Source organism: Aquarana catesbeiana, linkage group LG09 (genome assembly GCF_042186555.1).
Source record: "Aquarana catesbeiana isolate 2022-GZ linkage group LG09, ASM4218655v1, whole genome shotgun sequence".
NCBI lineage: Eukaryota > Metazoa > Chordata > Amphibia > Anura > Ranidae > Aquarana > Aquarana catesbeiana.
Window position 1 is genome coordinate 23,876,482 of NC_133332.1, and position 21,001 is coordinate 23,897,482.

General features: G+C 45.0%; 1 protein-coding gene across 1 annotated transcript in view; it reads left to right on the top strand.

Moving 5' to 3' along the window:
- The window catches only part of OCRL (OCRL inositol polyphosphate-5-phosphatase), a gene marked incomplete at its 3' end in the record, with an annotated part of 100,297 nt that overhangs the window by 63,223 nt on the left and 16,073 nt on the right, over nucleotides 1–21,001 (top strand). The window contains 5 exon segments of the mRNA XM_073598140.1: nucleotides 4,553–4,669; nucleotides 7,613–7,800; nucleotides 11,344–11,455; nucleotides 14,510–14,619; nucleotides 17,643–17,778. Coding sequence (XP_073454241.1) covers nucleotides 4,553–4,669; nucleotides 7,613–7,800; nucleotides 11,344–11,455; nucleotides 14,510–14,619; nucleotides 17,643–17,778 — 663 coding nt within the window.

Here is a 21,001-nt window from a genome sequence, read left to right on the forward strand (position 1 = left end):
TACTCTGCAATGCTGTGCAATACTCTGCAACCCTGTGCAACGCTGTGCAATACTTTGCAATGATCCTGTGCAACGCTGTGCAATACTCTGCAATGATCCTGTGCAACCCTGTGCAATACTCTGCAACCCTGTGCAATACTCTGCAACCCTGTGCAACGCTGTGCAATACTCTGCAATGACCCTGTGCAATACTCTGCAACGCTGTGCAATACTCTGCAACGCTGTGCAATACTCTGCAACCCTGTGCAATACTCTGCAACCCTGTGCAACGTTGTGCAATACTCTGCAATGATCCTGTGCAATACTCTGCAACCCTGTGCAATACTCTGCAACCCTGTGCAACGCTGTGCAATACTCTGCAACGCTGTGCAATACTCTGCAACGCTGTGCAATACTCTGCAATGCTGTGCAATACTCTGCAACGCTGTGCAATACTCTGCAACCCTGTGCAACGCTGTGCAATACTCTGCAACCCTGTGCAACGCTGTGCAATACTCTGCAATTATCCTGTGCAACGCTGTGCAATACTCTGCAATGATCCTGTGCAACCCTGTGCAATACTCTGTAATGACCCTGTGCAATACTCTGCAATGATCCTGTGCAATACTCCGCCATGCCCCGCCATACTCCGCCATACTCCGCCATACTCCGCCATACTCCGCCATACCCCGCCATACCCCGCCATATCCCGCCATACTCTGCGATACCCCGCCATACTCCGCCATACTCTGCGATACCCCGCCATACTCTGCGATACCCCGCCATACTCCGCCATACCCCGCCATACTCCGGCATACTCTGCGATACCCCGCCATACTCCGCCATACCCCGCCATACTCCGCCATACTCTGCGATACCCCGCCATACTCCGCCATACCCCGCCATACTCCGCCATACCCCGCCATACCCCGCCATACTCCGCCATACCCCGCCATACTCCGCCATACTCCGCCATACTCTGCGATACCCCGCCATACTCCGCCATATCCCGCCATACTCTGCGATACCTCAGCCATACTCGGCTATACTCGGCTATACTCTGCCATACTCGGCTGTACTCGGCCTCTGTATGTAGCCAGGTTGTGGAAGTCTCACACATGTGGTATCGCCGTACTCAGGAGGAGTTGGAGAATATATTTTTTGGGTGTAATTTTTGGTATGTACATGCTATGTGTTAGAAATATTGTATAAATGGACAACTTTGTGTTAAAAAAAATGTGTTTTAACCACTTCCTGCCCGCCTTCCGTCATACGACGTCCTTGACTTTGTGCGGGGGTATCTGAATGATGGGTGCAGCTACAGGCATCATTCAGATATCATCTTTTTCAGCCGGCGATTCCCTACACCATAAGAATGATCATAGCGGCTGTTCCACTGCTTGATCATTCTTACGGGAGGCGAGAGGGGACTCCCCCCCCCCCTCCCGCCGCTTCCGGTGCTTCTACCGACTCACCGCTACGATCGAAGCCAGGATCTTTTTTTTTTTTTTTTATTTCAGGCTTCCCAGCCTAGAGGTGAGATGTGGGGTCTTGTTGACCCCATATCTCACTGTAAAAGGACCTGTCATGCCATATTTCTATTACAGGGGATGTTTACATTCCTTGTAATAGAAATAAAAGTGATCAAAAAATAAATTTTTTGGAAAAAAAGCCTCAAACTAAAATAAATAAAGTAAAATGAACAAAAAAAAAAAATGTCCCCGTGTGCTCGCAGTCAGAAGCGAACGCATACGTAAGTTGCGCCCACATATGAAAATGGTGTTCAAACCACACATGTGAGGTATCGCTGCAATCGGTAGAGCGAGAGCAATAATTTTGGCCCTAGACCTCCTCTGTAACTCACAACATGTAACCAGTAAAATTTTTTAAAGCGTCTCCTATGGGGATTTTCAAGTAGCGAAGTTTGGCGCCATTCCACGAGCGTGTGCAATTTTGAAGGGTGACATGTTAGGTATCTATTTACTCAGCATAACTTCATTATTCACATTATGTAAAAACATTGGGCTAACTTTACTGTTTTGTTTTTTTTTAAAGCACAAAACTGTTTTTTTTTTTTTCAAACAAAACGTGTTCGAAAAATTGCTGCGCAAATACCGTGAGAGATAAAAAGTTGCAACGACCGCCATTGTATTCTCTAGGGTCTTTGCTAAAAAAATATATATAATGTTTTGGGGTTCTATGTAATTTTCTAGCAAATAAATGATGATTTTTACATGTAGGAGAGAAATGTCAGAATTGGCCTGGGTGCTCCAGAACGCCTGAAGGTGCTCCCTGCATGTTGGGCCTCTGTATGTGGCCACACTGTGTAAAAGTCTCACACATGTGGTATCGCCGTACTCAGGAGTAATAGCAGAATGTGTTTTGGGGTGTAATTTGTGGTATGCATATGCTGTGTGTGAGAAATAACCTGCTAATATGACAATTTTGTGAAAAGAAAAAAAAAGAAAAAAAAAATCTTGATTTTGCAAAGAATTGTCGGAAAAAATGACAACTTCAAAAAACTCACCATGCATCTTTCTAAATACCTTGGAATGTCTTCTTTCCAAAAAGGGGTCATTTGGGGGGTATTTGTACTTTTCTGGCATGTTAGGGTCTCAAGAAACGAGATAGGCCGTCAGTACTTCAGGTGTGATCAATTTTCAGACATTGGCACCATAGCTTTTGGACTCTATAACTTTCACAAAGACCAAATAATATCCACCGATTTGGGTTATTTTTACCAAAGATATGTAGCAGTATAGATTTTGGCCAAAATATATGAAGAAAAAATTACTAATTTGCAAAATTTTATAACAGAAATGAAGAAAAATGCATTTTTTTACAGAATTTTGATCTTTTTTCTTTTATAGCGCAAAAAATAAAGAACCCAGCGGTGATTAAATACCACCAAAAGAAAGCTCTATTTGTGTGAAAAAAAGGACAAAAAATTCATTTGGGTACAGTGTTGCATGACTGAGTAATTGTCATTCAAAGTGTGAGAGCACCGAAAGCTGAAAATTGGTCGGGTTATTAAGGGGGTTTAAGTGCCCAGTGGTTAAAGTACAACTAAAGGCAAAACCTTTTTTTTTTTTTTTTTTTTTTAATTTTTACATTTTTTTTTTTTTTTATTATAGTATTGGATGAAATCGTGAGGTGAATAGTGTCAGAGTTTTTATTGCTACCTCTGCCCCAATTAGGGAGATTCACCCTCTCTATTGGTCCTGTTTACCATTCTCAAAAGTGAAAGAAAATCCCAACTTTTGGGTTGTCCCCAGAACAGTAATAGAGGGGAAATCTTCCAATGGCGACACTAGTTCTGGCGACCTGTCGGGCCCTTTATGGATTCCTTTAATTTGCAGATATTTACCTCCTCACTTCCTGTTGTTGCTATGGGACAGGAAGTGAAGATACATCTCCCCAATGGGACACAGATTTTGGGGTGTAACTGAGGGGTTATAACTTATAACCCTCTCTTACTCTATTCAAAATGGAAAAAAAGACTGCCTTTAGTTCTACTTTAACATAAGTCCACTTTTAAAGTAGAATGACAACCCGAATACAACATTTTCAAAAGCTATTCAAATAGCTGTTTGAAGCTGAACTCCTGGAAAGCAGCTAAATACATAGCTATATAAAATATTTAAATAGGAGCTGTTATAGCTGGCAAAGGATTTGTATTGCTGTCCACCCAGTCCTGAAATTTACTCGGCTCTGCCACACAGCACAGCTCTTCCTGGCAGTGCAGAAGGCCCGACTTTTTTCTTTGCTGCAGTTTGCTAACACTTAAAGTGATTTCTAAAGGTTCTTTTTTATATTTTTTTATATATATATATATATATAACAACCATGTTCTGTACAGAGCAGCCCTGATCCTTTTCTTATTGGGTCCCCCCACTCCTGGCCCCTCCACTCCCCCCCCCTTCCCCGCTCAGTGCCCACCATAGCAAGCTGCTTGCTATGGGGGCCCTCATGTGCTCGCTCTCAAGCCCCGCTCCATAAGACACACAGAGCAGGGCTCGGTCCCGTCCCCTGTTCCCTTCTCAAAGGCTGTGATTGACAGTAGCTGGAGCCAATGGCTACAAAGAAAGAGAGGCTCTTCTTTTTTTTTTTTTCTTTTTTTTTTTGTGGATCTGAAGCCAGATGGCTTTGTGTTTTTTTTTTTTTTTTTTTTTTTTAACTTTTGGTTAGAGAAGGGAAGGGCTTTACCCTGCCTTTGCTTTCACTCAGCAGGTTCACACTCCCTTCCTGTCCCAGTAACAGAGGGAATCGCAGAGTCCTCCAAACAGGAGGTGAGCGTAGATCTCCCACTGGGGTCCTCTGTTCCAGTGTCCGCCGTCACATGCTGCATTCCCCCCGTACCTCCTATGTGATCACACCGACAGGAATTTGAGGGGAAATTCTCTGCAATGTAGAAACAAACATCAAGTAAACCCTGGGAGAGGTTCTAACCCTCGCTAGCACCCAATAAATGTTTTACCCAGAGCTTTACCATCTTAATAACACTAGTTAGCACATTGGCTTACTGTATACACTTCACCTTGCTGACTTTTTATGTGTGTTTTGTGTCTTTCAGATCCGTCTGATCAGACTTGTGGGAATGATGATGCTGGTGTTTGCCAGGAAGGAACACTTCAAGCATATCCAGGAGGTTGCAGCAGAGTCTTTAGGCACGGGGATCATGGGGAAAATGGTAAATAATCTACGACAGGATAGTTATAGACTTCTCAAGGATTAGTGTGAAAAGTTGCCATCATCCCTAAAAAGTGCAAATAGGAACCTCATATGATTGGGATTTTTAGGGCAACAAAAAACGGGAATATTATTTATGTTTTTTATTTATTTATTTTTTAAATATTCCCGTTTTTTGTTGCCCTAAAGATCCCAATCATATGAGGTTCCTATTTACATAATCTACGACAGGTGGCCTCACCGCAGCCATTGAAGAGATATGTGAAGATATTGCTTTGCGTTATTCATGTTGGTATATACTGCTGTACTGCAAGAGGAGACAAGAGCATACTTTTATATACTGTACACAAGTCCCTGTCCTCCAGGAGCTTACAATCTAAGGACCCTATTGACTCCGTATCTTCTACTGGCTCGTCCATGCGATCGGCAAGCCAGAGAATGAAGTGGCCAGCGGCAGCTATTTACCATAGAACTGACCGAGGATCAGATGGTCGCCACCCATTGCTATGACCTTCAGGGGCCGGACGCAACGTTATGACGTCACTTCCGGCCTTCAGCATACACACACATACATACTAGGGCCAGTTTAGACAGGGGCCAGTAGGACTCCGTTCACACTTATGACTCCAAAGTCATGCAACTTTGCAACTCTGACGCAATTTTGGCTGGGTGCGACTTGGATGTGACTTGTTGTCCCTCTGCAAAGTTGGACCCACTGTTGCTTGTAAAACATTCAGGTACGACTTTCATGCTACTTTTGAAGGTTAACCTTGATGTCTATGGCCCTGCAGGGAATTTCCATGTTCTTCCTGTGTGAGTCTCCTCTGGGTACTCTTGTTGCCACCCATACTCCAAGTACTTGGTTGGTAGGACACTTGTAGGACTCCAAAGTAGCTTGACTTTGGAGTGCAACTTTGGATGGGTAGGACTTGGATGTGACTTTGGCTTTGACCAAAGATAATGGACAACTGTTGCATGCAAAACATTCAGGTACGACTTTTATGCTACTTTTGAGGGTTAACCTTGACGTCTATGGCCCTGCAGGTAATTTCCATGTTCTTCCTGTGTGAGTCTCCTCTGGGTACTCTTGTTGCCACCCATACTCCAAGTACTTGGTTGGTAGGACACTTGTAGGACTCCATAGTAGCTTGACTTTGAAGTGCAACTTTGGATGGGTAGGACTTGGATGTGACCTTGGCTTTGATCAAAGATAATGGACAACTGTTGCATGCAAAACATTCAGGTACGACTTTCATGCTAAAGAAAGTCGGACCAAAGTAGTGCATAAACTACTTTGAAGTCGCACATATATGAATGGCTATCATTGGATAACGTTGGGTATGACTTGTCATTTGACTTTGATGTGACAAGTCGTACAAGTGTGAATGGGGTGTCGACATTTTTTGGACATTAAAGTCAGATGACAAGTCGTACCCAATGTTTACCCAATGGTAGCCATTCATATATATGTGCGACTTCAAAGTAGTTCATGCACTACTTTGGTCTGACTTTCATGCAACTTGAGCTCTATAGACTTCAGTTTTAACCCTCAAAAGTAGCATGAAAGTCGGACCTGAATGTTTTGCATGCAACAGTTGTCCATTACCTTTGGTCAAAGACAAAGTCACATCCAAGTCCTACCCATCCAAAGTTGCATTAAAGTTGCACTCCAAAGTCAAGCTACTTTTGGAGTCCTAAAAGTGTCCAACCAGCCAAGTACTTGGAGTATGGGTGGCAACAAGAGTACCCAGAGGAGACTCACACACAAGCACAGGAAGAACATGGAAATTCCCTGCAGATAGTGCCCTGGCTGGGATTCGAACTGGGGACCCCAGCGCTGCAAAGCAGACCTGCATACTTGTTAGCCACTGTTCATTAAATGTGTTGCCTAATAAATCCACTTAAATAAATCCACTTTGAGCAACAACTGTCTTTGCAAACCCAAAGATTATCTTGTAAAGGTAGCAATGACATCATCACTGTACTGTACATAGCCTGTACATAGCCTGTGCAGAGCTGTGGGAGGGGGCCAGTGACTCCACCCACTACAGGCTGCCTGTAGAAAACTACAGGAGGGGGTGGGGACAAGACCAGTCACCCCGCACAAGGAGAGAGAGAGCAGAGCTGTGGGATGGACCCAGCAGGCCCCACCCACTATAGGCTGTCTGTAGAAAACTACAGGAGGGGGGCGGAGACAAGACCAGTCACCCTGCACAAGGAGAGAGAGCAGAGCAGTGGGACGGAGCCAGCAGCTCCACCCACAACAGGCTGCCTGCAGATAACTACAGGAGGGGGCGGAGACAAGACTAGTCACCCTGTACAGGGAGAGAGAACAGGGCTGTGGGATGGACCCAGCAGGCCCCACCCACTACAAGCTGCCTGCAGATAACTACAGGAGGGGCGGAGACAAGACCAGTCACCCTGCACAAGGAGAGAAAGCAGCAGTGAGCGGTCTTTATTATAGGAAGTCTCACAGTGGATTACTGCACAGAGCTAAAAGAAAGGTGCAAAGCACACATGACGATTGTATTCGGTCAATATTTGCTTAGCCCGGAGTTCAGATTTTATACATATGTCTGCAGTCCTCTTCAGCATTAGGCTAATATTTTAGGAAGGGCCCCATGTTTTGTCATGCTCTGCTTGTGGACTCCCCCTCCATGCTGGTGTGGTTATGTTACATAAGATTATAGTTTATAGGCCATGCACATCTTACCGTGACAACACTGTTACTTCGCAAGGAGCTCCTTGGGGAGTGTTGTCACCCTTGCACATCAAGTGGAGCAAGTAACAAAAAAAGAATAGAAGAAAAAAGACAGCACAGGAATGAGTGGAGAGTCAGTTACTATCTTATTGGTGTTTGTATTTAAATGCTGTTACACTTTAAGAATAACCCCCCCCGGCATGTGTCACTTTATAACGTGTGTCTCACCCCCCCCCTCTTTAGGGTAACAAAGGAGGCGTGGCTGTCAGGTTCGTCTTCCACAACACATCCTTCTGTTTTGTGAACTCTCACTTGGCGGCTCACGTGGAAGATTTTGAGAGACGCAATCAAGATTATAAGGATATCTGCGCACGGCTTAACTTCTCCTTCCCAGACCAGAATGCCCCCACCCTGAATATCATGAAACACGAGTAAGTGCTTTCCTGTGCCAGCCAAGAGGGTGTCATGTTCAGCGATGGGAGTATTGTCTTATCTGTCAGCTTTTTATGGAATCGATCATCTTACACCGGGGTGGAGGGGGGGTGCCGGCAACCAGTAGATCGCGATCTACCAGAAGATTGTGGACAGGTGACTGGTAGATCGCGGTCTAACCTGCCATTCCAGAGAATCAAGCAGAGTGCAATGTAGAGGGACTACCTGTATAGTGTAGTGGGGAGCAAGAGCCGCATAAGGCGACGCCTCCTCTGTAGTGTCAGCTCCTGTCCCATGCGGAATGATACCAACTGCACCCCACCTCTTATCTCGGCTATCGGTCTCCAGAGTGGTGCCAGCAGCAGGAAAGAGATCTTCAGGTCAGTGTAAAGCCCTGCGGTATAACCACACTGCGGGGTGCAGTGCGGTGTACCCTGCAGCTTTCCTGCAGGTTTGCTGTGCTTAGCCATAGACTTCTATTATATCTTGCGGGTTCGCTGTGGTTAGCCATAGACTTCTATTATATCCTGCGAGTTTGGTGCCCTTTCTGAATGGAGGAGATTGGGTGAGCTTTCAAAAAGTGCACCACACCTGCAGGATATAATAAAAGTCTATGGCAAAGTGCTACTCCCGTGGTGCAGGTAAACCGCAGCACATCAGTGTGAAAGCAGCCTTACAGAGGGCTCAGAGCAGTAAGGGTTCATTTACTTTTGCAGTTTGGGGTGGTGGTAAAACACCATAGTTAAGACGTGTTTTTATCACCCCCGCCCGCCCCAACCACACCCCCTTTAGCTACAGTGGCCAGGGGTGTACACATGTCACAGCAGCAGCAGGAGTTAATCACAAGTGTATATATATTATATTAAATATAAAAGGAAGAAAGTAAAGTTACAATTCATGACAAAGGTTAGGAGGACTCTGCTCATGAGAGCTTATAATCATATAAAAGGGAGGTGGCAAGTGATAACGGTGGGAGAATGAGTTGATGGAGAATATCATATTCCAGTTGTTAGGCAGAGGGGAGATAGGCGTCTGTGAGGAGATTTGAGGGATCCCTTATAAGCATACAGAGTAGGAGATAGACAGATAGATTGGGGTAGGGATTTCCAGAGGATGGGAGAGGCTTTGGTAAAGTCCTGTAGGTGAACATGAGAGGAGGTGATGAGGGAACTTGAGAGCAGGGGGCCTTGTGAGGAGCAGAGAGGATGATTTGTATGGTATTTGGAGATGAGATCTGTGATGTGTTAAATGTGTCCCAAGTGGTGCTTTCTAACTGTGGGTGAGGTGCTTTGACTAAAGGAAGACAGAGATCCGCGTTCCTGGTTAGTAGAAACACAAGATCTCCATTTTCCACTCTGGCAGAACGGCGGTCTGCCTTGTTTACATAGGCAGGCCGTTTTGCCTCTCTTCAGAATGATCGACGGGTCCCGGCGGACATCGTGTCCGCCAGACCTGCCGATTTGGCTCCAGCTGTGTCCAATCGGAGGAGGAGCGGGTTGCCCACAGAGCGCCCCGTGCACAAAATCATGTACAGGTACGTAATTTCCTGCAGGAGGGCCGCCCTGCCACAGTATATCTAAAATAAAAGAAATTAGAATTGCGCTAAAAATTTTAATATAATTCTATAAATCAGTCCATGAAATATAGAAGCATAACGTTCTTATAAAAGTCCACCAGTGATTGTAACCAGGAGCCTTGAAGATTCCTGATGATAGAATCCACCATCGGTCACCCCATGTGAAGAATCCACCACCAAATAGTAAGGCTTGCTTCTTACCAGCTCCAGGTGATCCCCCATTACAGGGGATCAAACCAAGCATTTGGCTTATACCCAGCCTGGGTTTTTCACCCGACGAAATCGTTCCCCTATTCACAGGGCGCCACTCGCTCACATGGATGGATGGTTTTTAAACCGTAAAAAACAAAAGCTCCACATGGCGTAAAACCTTTTATAAAGTATATTTAAAAGTAAAGGAATGCACTTCCGTGTTATAAGTAAAATGAAAGGCGTAATTCTGGTGTGGCGGCCGGCGCACAACCAGAGCAAACCCGTCCTTCTGGGACACGAGGGGATAGGTGACGCGTTTTGTCAGAAATGACGTCGTCCAGGGGCACGGGCGGTGCACTGCGTCACCTTTTGAAATAATAAGCAAAATAACCCAACCTCGATCTGAGCCGCGACTCACTATTCCAATATCCGCATCAGTGTGTACCAAGCCTCTTTTACGGACATCAGCCATGCCGGTGCACTCTTTAAAATTATTTTTATGTTAAAAAGGAACAACGTTCCTCTATTGGCCACCATTATAAAAGATAGCTCTCTATGGCAGCATCAGAGACCTCCTCCCCCATAGCCACCAATTGCAAATATTAACCTATTGCACAAACGCCACCTTTTCCGATTGAACTCGCAGGAAATGGCAAGATTTGTACATTGGTGTCACAGACACCAAAATCCAACACAGTGACATCTAGCGGTTGAAAATGAGAATGTCACTGTTACAAAAATTCCCAATTCCCAAAAAGGTGTAATGGAAAGATTGACTAAGCCAAAACCTAAAAACGTATTATATATATTATTGGCAAAATATAAAATTAATCAAAAATTTATTTAAAAAAAAATATATATTATATATTATTAGCAAAATACCAAATTAATCAAAAATTTTTATTAAAAAAAATATATATATTATTAGCAAAATATCAAATTAATCACAAAATTTATATTTAAAAAAATACTAAAAAATACTAAAAAATAAAACTAATGGAGAAATTGACAAATGCCAAAACCTAAAAATGTATTTAATATATTATTAGCAAAATATCAAATTAATCAAAAATGTATATTCAAAAAAAAATACTAAACAAATACTAAAAAATAAAACAACTGCGTGGGGCGGTCCATAAGTGGTTAAAATAGAAATGAAAGGCAAAACATTTTTGTATAGCTATATAAAAAATAAAATAAATACCCTTTCCCCCCATTTTTTTTTTTTTAACTGATCACATCCCCTCTGTTCTCAGCTGTATAAGAGCTGGGGGGAGGGGGAAGCAACGGCATACTGAGCTTCCCAGTGAATGGCTGTGCAGTGGGGGGGGGGGGGGGCGTGTCAGGACAAATCTGATCATTGGAGGAGAGCAGGCTGAGTTCCCAGCATAGCTAGAGAACTGACCATGCCGTGCTCTCCTGCTTTGTGTGGTCAGTTTTTAATAGGAATGCCGAGGGACTGTCAGGAACACCAGGGGATTTCACACATAAAGGTAGTAATACAAAGAGAACAGGAGACGTTCTCATACAAGTACATGATACAGCAGCCACCTATCAGGAATATGGAGTGTTGGGGGTAACAAACGCTTTAAAAACGAATTAATCATTAAAAATGTCTTCCTTTTTTTTGTCCTTAATTTGGAGGATTTCTAAAGCCATTCTAGAGATCTTTTCTGTGCCTTTTTTGCTCTGTAGACTCTTTTTTTTTTCTTAGCGGTGGTAAGCTTTGTTGACGGGAAATAACACGGGTTTTGTCCCCCCTCTTTGCTCGCAGCGCGGTGATTTGGTTAGGAGACTTGAACTACAGGCTTTGTAAATACGACGCCATGGAAGTCAAGACCATGATCGCTAAAAACGACATTAACACTCTGCTGAGGTTCGATCAGGTAAACAAAAAAACTGCATTTTTATCTTTTTTATTGCACGATGGAAAAAAGTATAAATTTGCCGCCAGCTCAGCAGTGTGCCTCAGAAGGCTGTTGTAAGAGGGCTGTAATTTTAAATTAAGGAAATGGACCATATAAATTTAGATTCATGTTATGATTGGCTCTTCAGATGTTTATAAAAAAAATTAAAAAAAAGAAACACGCATGTCCTCCCCGTGTCCGTCCATCTGGGTGCAGTTCAGACAGCTAAATCCCAAACAGATGAAGTCATCAACCACCAGAAACTCGTACAGCTTCCTTAACCACTTAAGGTCCGGGCCCTATTTTTCAAACTTAAAGTTAAAATCATTTTTTTTTTTTTTTTTTTGCTAGAAAATTACTTAGAACCCCCAAAAATTATATATATATATTTTTTTTTTCTAACACCCTAGACCAGTGATAGTGAACCTTGGCACCCCAGATGTTTTGGAACTACATTTCCCATGATGCTCATGCACTCTGCAGTGTAGTTGAGCATCATGGGAAATGTAGTTCCAAAACATCTGGGGTGCCAAGGTTTGCCATCACTACCCTAGAGAATAAAATGGCGGTCGTTGCAATACTTTCTGTCACATCGTATTTGCGCAGCGATCTTACAAGTGCACTTTTGTTTGGAAAAAATACTTTTTTAAATTAAAAAATAAGATAACAGTAAAGTTAGCCTAATGTTGTTTTTATATTGTGAAAGATAATGTTACGCCGAGTAAATTGATACACAACATTTCACGCTTCAAAATTGCGCCCGCTTGTGGAATGGCGAAAAAAACTTTACCCTTAAAAATCTCCATCGGCAACGTTAAAAAAAAATCTACAGGTTGCATGTTTTGAGTTAAAGAGGAGGTCTAGGGCTAGAATTATTGCTCTCGCTCTACCGATCGCGGCGATACCTCACATGTGTGGTTTGAACACCGTTTTCATATGCGGGTGCTACTCACGTATGCGTTCGCTTCTGCACTCGCGCTCGGCAGGACGGGGCACATTAAATAAGAAAAAAAAAATTTTTTTTAATTATTTTACTTTTTATTTTTACACTGTTCTTTAAAAAAAAAAAAAATTGTGTCACTTTTATTCCTACTGCAAGGAATGTAAACATCCCTTGTAATAGAAAAAAAAGCATGACAGGACCTCTTAAATATGAGATGTGGGGTCAAAAAGACCTCAGATCTCATATTTACACTTAACTGCAATAAAAAAAAAGTGTGTGTGGAGATTTTTAAAGCGGTGTTCCGCCCAAAAAAAAATTACAAGCCAGCAGCTACACATACTGCAGCTGCTGACTTTTAACAATAGGACACTTACCTGTCCTGGAGTCCAGCGATGTCGGCACCGCAGCTGATGTTTCTATCAGCTGTCAGGTGCTGCCACCACCATTGCGGGTAAGGGAACCCGGCAGTGTAGCCCTATGGCTTCGCTCCGGGAACCCTACTGCACATGCGCGAATCCCCGCTCCTCTCTACTACTGGCCTGGCGACAGGGAGAGGAGGAGAGAGCCCCGCGGTGATGTCACAGGCTGCGACCCAGACTCCCCCCCCCAGAGAGAGGTGCTAATTGTGGCACCGGAGGGGGAGAGGAGACAAATGAGTGGACGTTTGGGTGGAACTCCGCTTTCCGCTTCACGCCGGAAACCTTACTGCGCATGCGCGAGGCCCCTCTCCTCTCTCCTACTGGCCCGGCGACAGGGAGAGGAGGGAGCAGGAGGGAGCCCCACGGTGATGTCTGGGCCGTGGCCCAGACTCCCAGAGGTGAAAACAGGATACCTGTCAAAGACAGGTATCCTGTCCCCCCGAAGGGTGCTAATTGTGGCACCAGAGGGGGAGAGGAGACAAATGAGCGGAAGTTTCACTTTTGGGTGGAACTCCGCTTTAAGTACCGTAGTTTGTTGCCCCTCCACGAGCGTGCGCAATTTTGTAGTATGACATGTATGACATGTTAGGTATCTTATTTACTCGGCGTAACATCAGCTTTCACATTATACAAAAAAATTGTGCTAACTTACTGTTTCATTTTTTTTTAATTTATGGAATAAAATGGAAGTGTATTTTTTTTCTCCAAAAAATTATGTTTGAAAGAAAGCTGCGCAAATACAGTGTAACATAAAATATGGCAACGACCGCCATTTTCTAGGCTGTCTGCTAAAAAAAAATAAAAATAAAATATATGTGTGTGTGTGTGTATATGTATGTATATTTAGATATATATTTAGATATAGATATATAAGGAGAGAGAGATATAGATAGATATAGATATATATATAGAGAGAGAGAGATATATAGAGATATCTATAGATATAGATATATATATATATATATATATATAGATATATATATATATCTATATATATATATATATATCTATATCTATATCGTGTTTCCCCGAAAATAAGACCTAGCGTTATTTTCCAGGAGGGCTGCAATATAAGCCCTACCCCGAAACTAAGCCCTAGTTTAAAATGCTTGTAAAATCCTATCATCCACTCTATTACAGTATTATATAATGTACAATGTGTGTGTTTCTGTAACATAATTGTGGGGGAGAGAGCTCCGGCGGGTCACAGAAGCGCAGAGCGGCGCTATAACAAAGGTATTTGGCACAATTCTATTAGAGAAAAACACACATTGTACATTATATACTACTGTAATAGAGTGGATTATAGGCTTTTACAAGCATTGTAACTCGGTTCACACTGGGGATTCCTGTCAGGCAGGGAGAGAGAGGGGGAGAGAAGACAGCACATTACATGGTTAGACCTACCCCAAAAATAAGTCCTACTGTGTCTTTTGTTGCCAAAATTAATATACGAGCTGGGCTTATTTTCGGGGAAACACGGTATATAAAGTTTTGGGGTTCTAAGTAGTTTTCTAGCAAAAAAAATACTAATTTAAACTTATAAACAACAAGTGTCAGAAAAAGGCCTGGTCCATAAGTGGTTAAGCCAACCTGAATTGGTCGGTCCTTGTACTACCAGTGTTGTTTTATTGGCCTGATGTCTGTCTGTCTGTTTCTCATTTCCTGCAGCTTAACATCCAGAGAGAGCTTAAAAACGTCTTTGCAGATTTCACAGAAGGTCTGATCACTTTCATCCCAACGTACAAATATGACCCCAAGACCGACGGCTGGGATTCAAGGTAAACCGAGTCACACTGGTTGAGGGTAACAAGACCGGCGGTCAGAATCCTTTTTTTTTCTTTGCAGAGCTTCTTTCACTTGCACTGCCAATCGATTGGTCGCGCTTTTTCTAAACGCACCAGTTTGAGTGCCATTTCCGATTTGCTCTTTATACTCCATAATAAATGTTTTCATAGCCGGGAATGTCACATGATGGAGACGGCTCGTGTGCATTTTACATTAAGTGGCGTGACATTTCCCGCAGAAAGGCTTCTAGGAAATGTTGTTTCTGCTGGATGCCACTTGTGGAAGGGAACAAAGCCTTCATTCATGTCGGAGGCTGACTCACAATCTTTTCTGAACATTTTATTACACTAAAAGTTTTTTATGTTCTTTGGCGGCTGTAATGTCTGTTTGTCAGGCGACATACATCTGCATCTATTTTCACCACCAGTTCTGCTACCGTTGTTGAAATAGCACACTTGAAACAAGAGCCCGCCGACTGACGGAGTGGTGAAAATTTCAGCAAGCTGCAGTAAATGAAATCCTGGCGGCTTACGATGCGATTTCCTTTCCAAGCCTGGCTGGTGCACATTTCTAGTACATCAGAGGAGAGCCATAGGAAATGTTTCCAACTCTCCCATTCAGAGTCCTGATTCCTAGCAGGAGCTTGTAGTGGTCAGTTGCGGCTGGTGGTATATATTTTGGGGGGCAGCAAACAATCCACACACAGCCATCCTCCAACCCCCCCCCCCCAGTCAGGTCACTTGAACGCCCTCCTCCTGGTCGCTCAGTCTGTCACATGCCCTGCACTGACCTTATCTAGGTCATAGACAGCGCTTCCTGCAGGCAGAGGCTTCCCCTGCGTCTCCTTCTCCTAGGTGGCCCGAAGGATCGCATATCCTCTCGGGCAATTGGGTGACAGGTCTCAGGATCACTTGCACCCTCTCCCGGTTGCTCAGTCGGTCACCAACCCTGCACTGATCCCATCTAGGTCGTGGGCAGCAGGGATGGGGTCAGGTGAGGTATACTGAGTGTAGGGTGAGCTGTGTGTTAGGGTCGGATGAGGTACACTGAGTGTAGGCTGAGCTGGATGTTGGGGTCAGGTGAGGTACACTGAGTGTAGGCTGAGCTGGATGTTGGTCGGGTGAGGTACACTGAGTGTAGGGTGAGCTGGGGTCAGGCGAGGTACACTGAGTGTAGGGTGAGCTGTGTGTTGGGGTCGGGTGAGGTACACTGAGTGTAGGGTGAGCTGGGGTCAGGCGAGGTATACTGAGTGTAGGGTGAGCTGTGTGTTGGGGTCAGGTGAGGTACACTAAGTGTAGGGTGAGCTGGGTGAACGGGTCAGGTGAGGTACACTGAGTGTAGGGTGAGCTGGGTGATGGGGTTAGGTGAGCTAAACTGAGTGTAGGGTGAGCTGGGTGATGGGGTCAGGTGAGGTACACTAGTGTAGGGTGAGCTGGGTGTTGGGGTCAGGTGAGGTACACTGAGTGTAGGGTGAGCTGGGTGTTGGGGTCAGGTGAGGTACACTGAGTGTAGGGTGAGCTGGGTGTTGGGGTCAGGTGAGGTACACTGAGTGTAGGGTGAGCTAGGTGTTGGGGTCAGGTGAGGTACACTGAGTGTAGGGTGAGCTGGGTGTTGGGGTCAGGTGAGGTACACTGAGTGTAGGGTGAGCTGGGTGTTGGGGTCAGGTGAGGTACACTGAGTGTAAGGTGAGCTGGGTGTTGGGGTCAGGTGAGGTACACTGAGTGTAGGGTGAGCTGGGTGTTGGGGTCAGGTGAGGTACACTGAGTGTAGGGTGAGCTGGGTGTTGGGGTCAGGTGAGGTACACTGAGTGTAGGGTGAGCTGGGTGTTGGGGTCGGGTGAGGTACACTGAGTGTAGGGTGAGCTGGGTGTTGGGGTCAGGTGAGGTACACTGAGTGTAGGGTGAGCTGGGTGTTGGGGTCAGGTGAGGTACACTGAGTGTAGGGTGAGCTGGGTGTTGGGGTCAGGTGAGGTACACTGAGTGTAGGGTGAGCTGGGTGTTGGGGTCGGGTGAGGTACACTGAGTGTAGGGTGAGCTGGGTGTTGGGGTCAGGTGAGGTACACGTAGTGTAGGGTGAGCTGGGTGATGAGGTCAGGTGAGGTACACTGAGTGTAGGGTGAGCTGGGGTCATGTGAGGACATGCTGGGTGTCATGGGTCTCAGGATCACTTGCACCCTCTCCCAGTTGCTCGGTCGGTCACCAACCCTGCACTGACCCCATCTAGGTCGTGGGCAGCGGCTTCCGCCGTGCGTCTCCTCCCTCCCTTTTAAGCGGCCAATGGGATCGCTTCTCCTCTTGGCCAATTGGTTGACGGGTCTCAGAACCCACTTCCTGATTGGCTGGGAGGAGAATCAGGAAGAAAATCGCGAATATTCGCTATTGTCACACAACTGGGTGGGCTCAGTTTATTTTTAAACCAATCTTTACAACCCCTTTAAGGTGAAAAACCTTCTTTGCTGCAGCTGCCCCCATAGAGCCCCCCCCCCCGCTCCTGCTGCTCCTGCTGCTGTCAATCAAATCCAGTGACACGGGAGCCTGCCTGGGGGAGGGGGGGGGGGCTGGACCAAGTCCCGCTGTCTGTGTCAATCGTCACAGCAGCGGGACTTGGGAGCGTGCCCGCACAGGTCCCCCCATGGAAAGCGGCTCTCTGTGGGAGGCACCCGATGAAAGGGAGGAGCCAGGAGCACCGGTGGGGCACCCCAGAAGAGGAGGATCGGGGCCGCTCTGTGCAAAACTCTTGTACAGAGCAGGTAAGTATAACATGTTGGTTCATTTTTTATTTTTTTTTGTTATAAAAATAACCTTTACAAACACTTTAAAGAAGGGATCTTCTCCATACCAATGCCTTTGGATTTAAAATAGGATGGCCAACAAGTTTATATAAGTATCCAGAAACGTTCAGACCCTTTGTAAAGGGACGTCGGGGGCAGGCTGGAAGGAGTTCAATAAAGTCCTCAGACTAAACTACCACCATTAGTAGTAATATATATATATATATTTTTTTTTATGACCTCCAGTGGCAAGTGCCGTGTGCCGGCCTGGTGTGACCGCGTTCTATGGAGAGGAAGTAACATTAAACAGCTAAGATACCTCAGCCACATGGAGCTGAAAACCAGCGACCACAAGCCTGTCAGCTCTCTCTTCAGCATTGGGGTAAGCACCAAAAATATGAACTGCCTGGCAATGAACATTACGGTTACACATTTATTGTTATTACCATTAAGGTTCAAATGTCGCTAATGGGGAATGGAACGCTCACATTCCTAATATCGAAGAGCATTCAAACAGAAAAAAAAAACCTCTTGGTGGGACTTTAATGGGCAAAGACAACTGGATATATAGAAAATACAGGACTGCGAGTATAATTCATTCCAGAAACATGCTTGAAATCCAAAACACTTGTATATCAAAGCGAATTTCCCCATAAGGAATAATGGAAACTCAAATGATTCGTTCCACAACCGTTTATTCATAAGTCCTTCAGTTTATAGTCCATATAAAAAGATTATAGCAATGTGACCAGTTTGTGTAACCATAAAATGTCCATCCACAAATGGAAACCTCCACAAGGGGATTAGAAGAAAAATCCAGCAGGAGCTCCAGAGTATAAAAGAGAAGAGAGGAGCCTCTAAGTGTAGCAATATGGTTACATTTAATGAAGGTACAACATTTAGCAACTCACACGGTTGATGATTAAAAGAGGCAAATTTAAGTATGCAGAGATCCGTGTTTCTGCTTAGCAGGATCAGAAGATGTCCTCCCCTGTCAGAACGGCGATCTGCCTTGTTTACATAGATTGCCATTCTGCCTCTCTGGGGAACGATCGCGGGTGGCCGGCGGACATCGGGGCAGCCAGACCCGCTGATTGATTCCCCCTCTGTCCAATGGGCACACGAGCGCCCCCAGTATTTATTGCACGAAAAGCCGTACAGGTACGTTATTTCGCGCAGTAGAGCCACCTTGCCGCAGTATATATGTGGTAGGCGGTCTTTAAGTGGTTAACAACTTTATTAAAAATAGGAAAGGTTAATGCAGTTCTTATAGATAGATTGTTGGAAGTGTGTAGAGACAATCGTCCCTCTATAGATGAAAGGAGCGCCCAGTATCCAATCAGAAGTAAATAAAAGGTGAGGCTGCACCGCCAACACCATCTTGGGCACATCCCCATCCATCCATCATAGCATAGAGCAGCAGCCCTGAAGAAGGAAGAGTCTTTGTTCCCCTGAAATGTGTTGGTTTTATCATGCACTACTATTTTTAATAAAAACCACCATTCACCTTTTTATTTACTCCTGATTGGATACTGGGCGATCCTTTTACCTATCCTCGCAAGTTTATGCAGAAATGACCTTGAGGCCGTACCCAGAGGTAGCAGCCCAAGCCCCCAAAAGGGGGCCCCACTGCCGCCTTTCTGCCAAGTTGGGCTGGATTCACCGGGAACAAACTTTCCCAACACTTCCACCCCACCCCCACCCACTTACTCGCAGACCCTTAACCAAGCAAGTCAGTCCAGCACGGTCCTCCACCTCTAAGAGGTCCCTATGTAGATGTAATAAGACAGAAATTAGCCAACGCGTTTCGAAAAATATAGTGTTTTTCTTCATCAGGGGTAGATGGTTAACTCTATTAGTCATCCATAAGGGTACAATACATCAGGTACAGGAACTGCAACAATTTAAAACCAGAGGGAAACGGATTTTGCTACTGCATACTGCTAAAGGTCCACCAGGGTATGGCACCAGAGCCCCAGCCTCTCCACCCATTGGGGGAGGGGGCTCTGGTGCCATAACCTAGGGCAGGGACATGCAATTAGCGGACCTCCAGCTGTTGCAAAGCTACAAGTCCCATCATGCCTCTGGGTGTCATGCTTGTGGCTCTCAGTCTTGCTATGCCTCATGGGACTTGTAGTTCTGCAACAGCAGGAGGTCCACTAATTGCATATCTCTGCCCTAGGGGATACATTATCCACTACCTAAGATGTCTGGAGAGGAGGAATTGGCAGAGTCAGGGCAGCTTGCAGCATGAAGCACAGCACTGCTAAAGGGCAGCGCGTTTCTGTGTCTTCCAGGAAAGTGTGAATGTAGCCTAACACTAATTGCGCATGTTACCGCCTGGTTGTACAATCTCCTATAGATCTACCAACAGGTATGTAGTTACATAGTAGATGAGTTTGAAAAAAGACACAAGTCCATCAAGTCCAACCTATGTGTGTGATTATGTGTCAGTATTTCATTACATATCCCTGTATGTTGCGGTCATTCAGGTGCTTATCTAATAGTTTCTTGAAACTATCGATGGTCCCCTCTGAGACCACCGCCTGTGGAAGGGAATTCCACATCCTTGCCGCTCTTACAGTAAAGAACCCTCTACGTAGTTTAAGGTTAAACCTCTTTTCTTCCAATTGTAATGAGTGGCCACAAGTCTTGTTAAACTCCCTTCCGCAAAAAAGTATTCTCCCTATTGTGGGGTCACCAGTACTGTATTTGTAAATTGAAATCATATCCCCTCTCAAGCGTCTCTTCTCCAGAGAGAATAAGTTCAGTGCTCGCAACCTTTCCTCATAACTAAGATCCTCCAGTCCCTTTATTAGCTTTGTTGCCCTTCTTTGTACTCGCTCCATTTCCAGTACATCCTTCCTGAGGACTGGTGCCCAGAACTGGACAGCATACTCCAGGTGCGGGCGGACCAGAGTCTTGTAGAGCGGGAGAATTATCGTTTTATCTCTGGAGTTGATCCCCCTTTTAATGCCAATATTCTGTTTGCTTTATTAGCAGCAGCTTGGCATTGCATGCCATTGCTGAGCCTATCATCTACTAGGACCCCCAAGTCCTTTTCCATCCAAGATCCCCCCAGAGGTTCTCCCCCCAGTGTATAGATTGCATTCATATTTTTGCCACCCAAATGCATTATTTTACATTTTTCTACATTGAACCTCATTTGCCATGTAGTTGCCCACCCCATTAATTTGTTCAGATCTTCTTGCAAGGTTTCCACATCCTGCGGAGACGTTATTGCCCTGCTTAGCTTAGTATCATCTGCAAATACAGAGATTGAACTGTTTATCCCATCCTCCAGGTCGTTTATGAACAAATTAAACTGGATTGGTCCCAGCACAGAACCCTGGGGGACCCCACTACCTACCCCTGACCATTCTGAGTACTCCCCATTTATCACCACCCTCTGAACTCGTCCTTGTAGCCAGTTTTCAATCCATGTACTCACCCTATGGTCCATGCCAACGCACCTTATTTTGTACAGTAAACGTTTATATGGGGAACTGTGTCAAATGCTTTTGCAAAATCCAGATACACCACGTCTACGGGCCTTCCTTTATCTAGATGGCAACTCACCTCCTCATAGAAGGTTAATAGATTGG